Source organism: Xenopus laevis, chromosome 2S, assembly GCF_017654675.1.
Source record: "Xenopus laevis strain J_2021 chromosome 2S, Xenopus_laevis_v10.1, whole genome shotgun sequence".
In the NCBI taxonomy this organism is placed as follows: domain Eukaryota; kingdom Metazoa; phylum Chordata; class Amphibia; order Anura; family Pipidae; genus Xenopus; species Xenopus laevis.
Window position 1 is genome coordinate 75,181,968 of NC_054374.1, and position 10,829 is coordinate 75,192,796.

The 10,829-nt window shown below is 40.2% G+C and overlaps 1 protein-coding gene across 1 annotated transcript; it reads left to right on the forward strand.

Annotated features, from left to right (window-relative positions):
• Positions 1-216: 216 nt before the first annotated feature.
• On the forward strand, positions 217-8,512 carry yrdc.S (yrdC N6-threonylcarbamoyltransferase domain containing S homeolog). Its single transcript, XM_018249544.2, has 6 exons — positions 217-493; positions 1,777-1,972; positions 2,791-2,905; positions 4,835-4,954; positions 6,373-6,515; positions 8,118-8,512. The coding sequence occupies exons 1-6, from the start codon at positions 232-234 to the stop codon at positions 8,176-8,178; spliced, it is 897 nt and encodes a 298-aa protein (XP_018105033.1). The 5' UTR covers positions 217-231; the 3' UTR covers positions 8,179-8,512.
• Positions 8,513-10,829: the final 2,317 nt, after the last annotated feature.

Sequence of the window (10,829 nt, forward strand, 5' to 3'; positions counted from 1 at the left end):
ACCAATCCACGTCCAGTTACCTTGTTTGCAGCCACTGAATCCCTCCCCTCGAGCAACCCCCTCCTACCCTGTGTGGCGCTGGAACGGAACGTCTGGTCGTTTCAGAATGAATAACAACAACACTACAAGCACAGTCGCCCCTCCCCTCTTTGGAAGCGCAGACAGGTCGCTTCCAATCTCAGGACGTAGGCAGCTCCGCAACCCGGAAGAAGCCGGAGACTCGCCTCTGTGATGTCACAAAAGCCCGCCCCATGTTGGTCACATGGCCGTGAAGTCACAACTTCCTCAAAGGTGTTAGAGTGTAGCTCACCGGTTTCCACATGGCGTAATCGGAAGCTGAGCGCTCAGATGAGGCTGAATACCCGGCTGTTGGGATTAGTGTCCTGTCTAAAGGCACGTCACAGCCTGGCGATGGACATGACGTGCAAAGTGCTAAACTTGCCGGGTGGGGGAAGTGGAAGATGCTCAAGTAGACCCACCAGGGATATTAAAGGTGAGCAGAGTTAGTAGTGCACGGTTAGATGTACACAGAGCTACAAAATGTACATGAATGTTACATTTGAGGGCATGGAGGAAGCTGAACAGAGAATGCTGGGAGTTGTAGTACGTGTCACTGCCAATAGGAACAATTGGTTGAGTAAAAGTGTGTGTGACAAGGGTATAGTTATACATAGAGGACAGTGGAAGGGATACTTGTCAAAGATGAAGTAATGAAACTACTAGTTTGAGGAGTCATGGAGACAGTGTATAGTTTTTCAGTAGATGAATGGTGGGTGGTGTAGTTTTAGGCCTCTTTTTTGGCTGTACAGCTTGACCCCCTGCTGTAGAGTTAGCAGTGATTGTTGCGGAAGATCGGGCACAATAAAGTACTGTCAGACTGGGGCACCGCAGCTAGAACTCCATGCTCAAGTGATTGCACTTTATACTCATACCCCTAACAGTGCCAAAGTGAAAAGCCTGTAAAGAACTATAAGTATTATAGAAAAACTTGCATCATCACATTTAGTGCACATTTTGGTCTCTGTGGTTGCTGTCTGCTTTGTATATAAGGGTAATACAATACATGCATCTGTTCCATATATTTACATCTGATGTTGCTTACTTTCCTTGTACATTCTAACAACCTTAAATTAATACTGCTGATCCAGTAGACTTCTGCACTGGAATCCACTTTTCAAAAGAGCAAACACATTTTGTTTTATATTTAATTTTGAAATCTGACATGGGGCTAGACATATCCGTTTCCCAGGTGCCCATAGTCTTGTGACTTCTGCTCTGATAAAGTTCAGTCACTCTTTACTGCTGCACTGCAAGGTGGCATGATCACCCCTTTCCCCCTTAGCAGCCCATCAGCAGATCAATGGGAAGGTAACCAGATAACAGCTCCCTTGTAAATTATAAGAACAGCGCTCAAAAGTAAAAATCCAAGTCCCACTGCAACTCCTCCAGTTACATTGAGTTGGAGAAACAACAGCCTGCCTGAAAGGAGTTCCATGATGGAAGTGTTGGCTCATTTAGTTGTATAATCACATTTACGTTACAGTGCTACGCAATATGTTGCTGGTATATAAATACATGTTAATAATAATAATAATAATAATTCTAAATTCTAAAGCATATAACCAGGCAAAATGACCTGAAATGGCTGCCACCAATATTACAAATAACAAAAAATATACTTCTTGGTAAATGTAATTTAGAAATAAAAACTACACCATAAAAATCATGACAGAATCCCTTTAATGGAAGTTTAAAGTCATTTCATTCATCCATTAGGTTGGAAGGAGATCCTGAACACTTCTCTCGGCATTCTGCAGCAGGGCGGAGTGATTGGTGTGCCCACAGATACTATCTATGGTATTGCCTGCCTGGCTCAAAATTCCCAATCCATAAGCAATATCTATAATGTCAAAGGACGCAATGGGACCAAGCCATTGGCCATCTGTGTTGGTAATGTTGAGGATATATACAGGTCTGTTTAGTTTCCTATGCACACTTCTACGTATGTGGTTCTCTAATCTTTTACTGTCACAAAGGATAAAAAATGCTATTAAAGTTACATTGTATTGCATGCCAGTGCTCTTATTACATTTAAGTAGGGCTTGCAGCAAAAGCTTCTATGTCCTTTTTAACATATGGGTGGAAAACCTGCCCTACAAACATTTAGCAACATTGCACATGTTTACACCCCGTATTCTCCTCCATCCTAGTGGCTGCTTGAACGGCTGCCTCTATTTTGAAGTAGCTAATGCACAGGCTTGCATTTAATGTATTTGTAACCTTACGTAGACCAACATTGTCTTGGCTACTGTAACGCTTCTCAATATTGTATTGCCATTAAGACAACTAATATATATATATTCCTTCATGTATTTCAATAATATTAGAGAGCTTCTGATATATTAACATGTTTAAAATATGGGGTTGTCTGTTTTGTATAAAGCTGAGTTACTGTTCAGGTTTAGAGGATTCAGCAATGATGAGGAACAATGAATTTGGAAGATACAGGACTAAAAATACACCAAAATTGATATACCGTAAGCCCATAGTATTGTCTGGGTTACACTGGTCTGTCAGAGCTTCCATCAGCAATTAACTATGCAACAACTGTGCAATTTAACACTAACTATCTAATATTTATGAGACTTATGGACATGGATAGAAATCAAGTGCACTATGTTTTTCTAAGATTCAGTATCTCATTTTACATAACATTTTTATACAACTGATGATGTACAAAATCTTCCGAGTAACATTTTTAAATTATTCTTCTGACTGTATGAAATGCAGGTACTGCCAAGTAAATGTCCCAGACCAGTTACTTAGGGACTTATTGCCAGGACCAGTGACTCTGGTGATGGAGAGGTCAGGACGGCTCAACAAGGAACTTAACCCTTTTACATCTGTGAGTAGAAACTATTTTCTTTTAGGTGCGGAGCACATCTCTGCTGATCAATAGAAAATGATCTGTACGGAGAAGGAAATATAATTGAAACCGTAAGGCCACTGAACTGTTCGTTTCCAAAATGTGGTAGATACTAAACTGTTGAAGTTTAGGCCATCTTTGAAAAGTATAAAACTGCAAAAGAGAAGTTTTAAGGGAGACTAAACTCCTCCCACATCAGGCTCATTGCAAAAGCCCTGCTCCTTTCATATAGCAGGTAGTCCCAAAAAATGTCCTCTTTTAAATATGCAACATTGATAGGGTCCACCTTGTACTGCTGCATGTCCTGTTCTATTTGATTGGAACACCAGAGATGGTGCCTTTCTCGTAGCAGAGGGGCAATCGCACACCCTTAATATATAGTGTTTGGTGCTGAGTGATGAAGGATACGGCAACCTTCCAATGCATATGTAGAAAAAGCACACCCATTTGTCTAGCATGACAAAGGAGGGAAGCCCTGAAATGTTACACTTCCGCAAAAAAAATATATAAACATTCTTTTTTTATTGCTCTTTGCAGCACATTGTTTCTGTGGGGATTGTAGATCTCTCGTTAGAATTTCATTTCTAATCAGCTTCAGAGCCTCAACGAAAATGACATGTTCAGGTAAAAGTAGAGACGTTGGCAAGTTGTCAGACAGGCACACGTTTTGTCTCCTGCGATTTTTTTTGCACGGATAAAACATCAGAAAATATTTTGCCGTTGTGTCACATTTGCCCTTCAACTAAAGGTGGCTGTACAGTCACCTGTACTCTCTGGTATATGACCAGTTGACCTGTGGGCTGAACAAGTGGCCATACACTAGTCCTGAAAAAAAAATTAATAAATGTGAGCAAGCATGGTGCAAGAAACTTGAACTGTTTCTAATAATGAAGTGTGTCCAAAGAAATTCTCCCAATTGGAGGCCTAACAGTTTCTGGTCCATGTTACGATTGATTGTATTCGAGAATAATCAGCCAAAGTTAAAATTGCCTACATGACCTCATATAACAGTGCAGGACAAAAACCGGCTTAAAGGGGATGTAAAGGCAAAAAAATCTCATTATAACTTTCTTTAATGAAAAAGAAATCTATCTCCAATATACTTTTTGTACTGTTTTTATAAGAAACCTGTCTTTATGCAGTGAAATTCCCCCTTCGTTTTATTTGCTCTGACTGCTGTGGATAGGAAACTCCAGATGCTCCCTAACTGCTCTGCAGGGAATCGGAACATACTTTCAAACGGCAGGGGGAAGCCCCCTTACTTCCCTGACGTTGAGCAGCTTTGTTTGTTCCCTATAAAGCAGCCGGCGACTGTGTAGAGATTTTTATCAGCAGACCCAGTGCAGTCTGCATATTATGATTATTAATCAGTCTTGCTGTATTGGCTTCTATGGCAGATATTATTTGACTTGTGCTTTTTTCATCATTTATGACAATCCCTAAGCTTAACCTCCCAGCTGAATACCAGATCACACTGAACATGTGTGTAGTCTTGGTCTTGCAAAGATGTTTAACAAAGTTACAAGATGACAGCCCCCTGTGGCCAACTTTGAAAACATAAATCATTTGTTTAATTAGGCTTCTGGTACAGTAAGTTTGTTTAGTGTACATAATGCAGCATTTCTAGCATTATTCTATTTTAGACTTTAGTTCCCCCTTTAACAGACCGTTCTGCTAGGCTGGAGGTTAAATGTGCATATAGCTTAAAAGTAGCTTCATCATACAGATTGTATCCAGCTAGATTCACTGTACCCCAATGAACAATAGGAGCTGCAAACCATTAGTGAAACTGTAATAGTAGCAACTATAAGGAGAGTAGTACAGTTACATTGTATTATTTCAAGAAGAGTGTTTGGTGATCAAGACATGTATTAAACTAACAGTAAGGTTTTTTTTTTTTTGTTTCAGTTGGTGGGTGTGCGGATTCCCGATCATGCGTTTATAAGGCAGCTGGCTGAGGTCTGCTCAGAACCTTTGGCTTTAACCAGTGCCAATATTAGCTCCCAGGAAAGCACACTCACAGTAGAGGTACAGTACAACCCTCAATGTCTCTCTGTTTTTAGAATATTTGTCAATTTGTATTGCTATTGTATGCTGCTGTACAGTGCTGCAAAACTTGCCTTGCTTAAAATATAAATTCTCAAGAGAACAAATTTTCTCTTACAAAATTTTCTCTTCTATTTCATTTGATAGTTTCCTTATTTTGAACTAGTTTAAAAGTCAATTTAATTTACTTGAGTAAGACAAATATTAATTTTTGGTTGTGTTTTATGTGTAAACAAAAACTGCCTACATCTTGCACCAACATACTTTGCAGCACTGTACAGCAGAAGGGCATATACATGAAACATACAGATAGTATATAGAAGTTAAAGTGCATTTAGTTCTTGTTAGAGCTTACTTAATGCTTTTTGGGCTTAATAATTCCGAACTGTGAATGAAGAAAATCTTCATTCAACAGCACACAAGCAATGTTTGTGGCAATTTAAGTTATAATTTACCAACCCTTCTTGTTAGGTTCATATTTATACAATTTTGTGTTACCCCACCAATTCGTAGTAACGTGAAATAAATATTCTTTACATTTTTTTACCCGGGAAGTTCAAAATTGTTAGTGTTTAGTATTGCTGAGCTCTAACACCCATATGATTTATATGAATTCAACTTGTCAATGCAATTCTGTCAATTCTGACATGTATCACTTTATTTTGAATAAATGCAATACATTTCGAACTGCTGGGAATCTTTCAGGTTCCTGTGCATTTTTTTGTGTTTCAAAAGCCAGATTGCAGGTTTAAAGCCATAAAGTAATTATCATGGCTTTTTTCATTATTCTAGTAATGACATAAAGAGAAACAATTGTCTGTGTACACTTGGCAAATTGCGTGTTATATGCATGTGCAAGTGTGTGTGAGTACTGTGAATGTGTAAAAGCCCCCCCATCCCCCACAAATATATGCGTGTGTAGGGGCACTTTCTCATTGAAAAAGGCAGGTAGGCAAGCTGGAGGTATAGAATGACTGCTGGAGCACGAGGAGCTGCGCCATCAGGAAAGGGAGTCCGCTGGGGGGGGGGTGATCCTGAAGGAAGAGGAAGTCCTGCAGCAGACATGTAGTTGGCACATGTCCACAGCTCTGTAGGGACCCCTGGGTGATCGCACCCAAGGGCCTGCTCCATGCCGATTCTCCACTCCAAAACCAGGATATGCTGCAGAACGTAGAATTTATATTCTGTGGCATTTAAAGGGTTGAGTCTAAGGCGTTTAAGTCTAATTAAGACTGTTAGCCTTATTATTTAGATTATCTAATTAAGTCTGTAAAATAGAAAAGAAAATCATTCCTAAATTTAATCCAAGCTTTAAAATCAGCAGTGACCTTTTTGTACCGTTTGTCTTTTACTAATATCCATACCTATGCATTTTTAAAATTCTCTTCCATTGTTTATAGGAGTTTAGGGATCTGTGGCCGAAGCTGTCTCTAGTTGTTGATGGAGGCCCTATTGGAGAAGTTTCTAGCCCTGAATGCAGGCTAGGATCAACTGTAGTGGACCTTTCTGTGCCTGGAAAGTTTATCGTGATCAGAGATGGATGGTGAGTCAGTTCAAACCATAAACATAAAGAGTATGTAATGAGTTCAATGTGCTGTTTTTTGCACCGTGCACCCTGTCTGCCTGGATAGATGAATTGTCACAGGTTTCTTTACTTTGGATCACAGAGAGCTGCGGCCAACCCAACAAAATGTAAACGAGTCTTCTCATTCTGGAGCATTATCTAGAGCAGTGCTGTCCAACTTCTGTGGTACAGAGGGCTGGAATCTTTCTGTCCTACATGGTGGAGGGTTCATAATGGAAGCCAGGATTAGCCAATCCCTGTTTTTAAACCACATCCACTTTAAACCACACCCATGTTACCACAAGACCAAGTCCATATTATAAAAAACAAGGGAAAGTTGTGCTCACCACTAATTTTTAAAATGGGGTGCAATGCGGCTGTCACCACAAAGCAGGGATTGTTTGTCCGTATATTGCAATATATTTAAGATGGCCAAAATGTCATCCCTGGTATGGCCAGTCCTACACTCAACTTTAATCTGATGACTGACGTAGTTGGCCATCTTAAATATATTGCAATATATGGACAAACAATCCCTGTTTTGTTTAAAGGGAACGGATTTTTTTGTTAGCTTAAGGCACAAAACATCTCAATGTCTTAAATATATTGTTAATGGGTTGAATGCAAAGGACTTCTTGTATTTGACCATGTTCACATTAATTGTGGTAACACACCAAAATAGCAAATGGTTGGTGCTCACTGCACGAATATCACTTATAACTCATAGGTGAAAAAAGTTGTCATATTAAGACATAACCTTAAATCCGTATGCCTCCTTCTCCCCTGTGGATAACACAGCACCCCCAGCACACGATTAAACACTTTAGGGGCCCTAACAACAATTTTCAAATGCTAACAAACCCCCCAGAACCAACCCCTACCAGGCTTATGTTACACAGGCAGAGTATGGCGCACACACAGGGAGCATAGGGAAGGCAGAGTATGGCACACCCAAGTGGCATAGGGAAGGCAGAGTATGGCACACACAGGCAGAGTATGGCACGCCCAAGTGGCATAGGGCAGGCAGAGTATGGCACACACCCAAGGGGCATAGGGCAGGGAGAGTATGACACACACAGGGAGCATAGGGCAGGCAGAGTATGGCACAGAACTGAGCAGGAGACTGTACTACATACAGTGACTGTTGTCTCATCAGCATTTGTTTAAGGTGTAAACAGGTGACCAATGTGGGCAGTTTCAGTCTGAGTCTGAGGTGTGAAGAGTACAGGGCTTTAGGGTGTGCACAACAGAGGCGTTACAAGTGTGAACAATGCAGGGGGGAATTATATGTGTGAACAATGCAGAAGTTTATAGTCTGAATTTGGGTTGTAAACAATGCAGGGCCAGTAAATCTCTGTTTACCATGTGTAAACTTTAAAAGGTATCACTACAGACACAGCAGGCAGACTTTCATGTGGGGGGAGAGCACACAAGGGGTGCGTCTGCCAGTTGGACAGCACTGATCTTTGAGTTTTGTAAATTTAATATGCCGAGTTGCAGCTGAGATGGGGATTATCAGAATTCATAATAAAGTGTATATTAAAGATTTTGTATCTATACTCTTCACTTTTCTCATTACAGTTCTCTGATTCCGACTGTGGACATCCTCACAAACACCTATGGCTTGTTACCAAATTCCTGACTGCCTACTCTAATGGGGCAAAAGGCCTTGGGACCAATCAGAAGGCAGAGCACGACCAACCCCCATGCTGACAGACTGGAACATTTGCCAGTGGTGTGGCAAGAAAACACTGACTCATGGCTTATGATCTTAAACCAATAGGTCATGTATTTTTCTCTATCTTGAAATGTGAACTTTATGGTCACTTGGAAAAGCAAATGGGTTATTGAAATAGTTACCTCAAGAAGGTTTTTAATTTCAGAAGTTGCTTATTTTAAAAAACATAGGAAGCTGCTGTTTTTTTTTTTAATTTAATTAAATTATTGACTTCTCAATAAATCCTAGCTTGGTTTCTGGACTTGTTCTTGTATTTAGTTCATCATTACATGTTAGACTAGACCTTTTTTGTGGTCAAATGACCATTAACAAGAAAAGTGTAAAAAAAGAAGAGAGAGAGTCCACTTTCTGAGCAGTTTCAGCAATTCAAGGTAATGAAACTGTATGGCTTACATTATTCCAAACATATTGGGTATATTAAGGTACAATTTAACAAATAAACCAATTTAAATTGTACTTAGCTGAGCAACAAGTGTTTTTCAGGTTTGATTACAGATCACTCTTATTACGTAGTTTCAGAATCTGTGTTTCTAACATACTTTAATTTTTTTTTTGTTTTCATAGGGGACCTAAAGTAAGTCTAGAAGGTCTCATTGCAACTAAAATTTAGTTTAGAGTAAATTAAAACATAATTTTGATTTCTATTGTAGGAAGTAATTTCAGCATTACAAAAAGGGGACCCACACTAAGGGCAAGGGTGCACTAAGTGGATTGTCTGCTTTCTTCTGCAGGATTGAGGAGGTAAGCGGATCCACTCTAAAACACACCCAGTGGTGTAACTACACAAGAAGCTTCCTCTGTAGCTGAAAATAGCAACCCCCTTTCCCAGACTCTCTCCTACCTGCAGCTGGGAAGGGGGATAGAGGTTGGAGATTGCAGCACATCAGGCAACTCTTAAGATTTTCTTATAGGGGGGCCAGCTCACTGCACTCTGCACCCCCCCCCAAAAAAAACTGCCAGTTGATATCAGAAACAGCTACATATAAGAAATGCTTGACATTTTTTTTTGCCAAAGAGGGCAATACCGGGAATTTCACCGACCATTTCCCTGCTGTGGATAATTCATGCATGCCACCACAGAAAAGCCCATTCTTTCAGATTTCGCTGTACTCGCTAAAGCACACACAAGAGCAAAATGCAATTGGATTAATAATGCTGGATCACCAACCACACATAATATATTTACATGCAGTGAGCTCAGTGTTAGTAAAGAGGAAGGTATTTCCAGATTTGTTGAGAGCCATCTCTTCCATCGCCTTTAAAAACTGGACATGCACATGGAGAAACAGCCTTATGTGGCAGTAGCCTGTGTCATTCCTGTATCTACAAAAATAAATTGGTTTCCACACCAAAATCCACTCTGTGTGTCTGCACAGTCTGGTGTCATGCCTGTGAGTTCAGTTACAGTTTGCCTGTCTGCATTTATATACAAGTGGAGAAACAGCCTCATTTGGTGAAACTGCTAAATGATCAGATACTTAAGTGTCCCAAAATTGCATCACAGGTCCTACAGGTAACTCCCAAAAAAAGTGTAGGGCTACAAGTTCTATGGACAACCAACAGGTGGGAAGTAGGCTCCGGAATTACAGATAGCAGCTGACATGGTTTTAGTGTGCATGCTGTTTCCTGGGACAATCAAGCCCCAGGAAACTGATTTTGGACCACCTCCTTGGGGGGGGGGGATACAAATGAATGACTTTAAAAGCCAACCTCAACTCCCTAACATGGAAGTGCTGCAAACGTAGAATCTACAATCCGTTGTGCTTTGGTACTTTTAGCCACAGATAAAAATTTATAGGCTGAGGCATATTGTTTACCCATACAATAAAGTAGGTATATAATTTATTCTTAGTCCAGACCAGTAGACCCATTTTATTGGCATGGATAGGTGGGTGGATGGTTGATATAGATATAGGACAGCTAGATTGTGTAGCCACATATATTTAACAACCTATGTAAAATAGCATGTCCTCAGCTGGAACACTCACTGCTGAGTTCTGAACGGTTTCAGGAAGCAACAACAGTATCAGAACTTTTCTTTGGAAGTACATTTTTTTTTTTACCGACTGGTTAGCAAATCCACACAAACCTAACATCACAATGCACAATACCATGCATCAAAAAGTCAACACCGTTGAAAGAGTGGAAATGCACACTTATGCTTCTTGTATCTAAATGGGAACAAATCCCACCAGAGAGTAGATAAATAGCCTTGGTTTCAGAATTAGAGTGGCAGGTGTGCAGATACATTTTGTAATGTAGGAGTGAGCTTGTCTGAAATAATAAATGTCATTTGGTCTGGTTCTTCCATTGTGTACAAGTCTAACTTATGGTGGGGGTGAACTACATTTTATTTTGAGAAGTCTATTATCAATGCCTTTCCCAGATTTCCCATCAGTTGAGACCCTTGCTGTCTGCCACTAAAAGCAGACATTCTCCCACGGAGTGTAGCCTTCTGGTAACACTTTGTCATTTTGCAGCTCAAATCTATTAAATGCATATAGGCATCTCCACCACATGTACACACATATAGCTACTGGAACAGAGAGAAGATA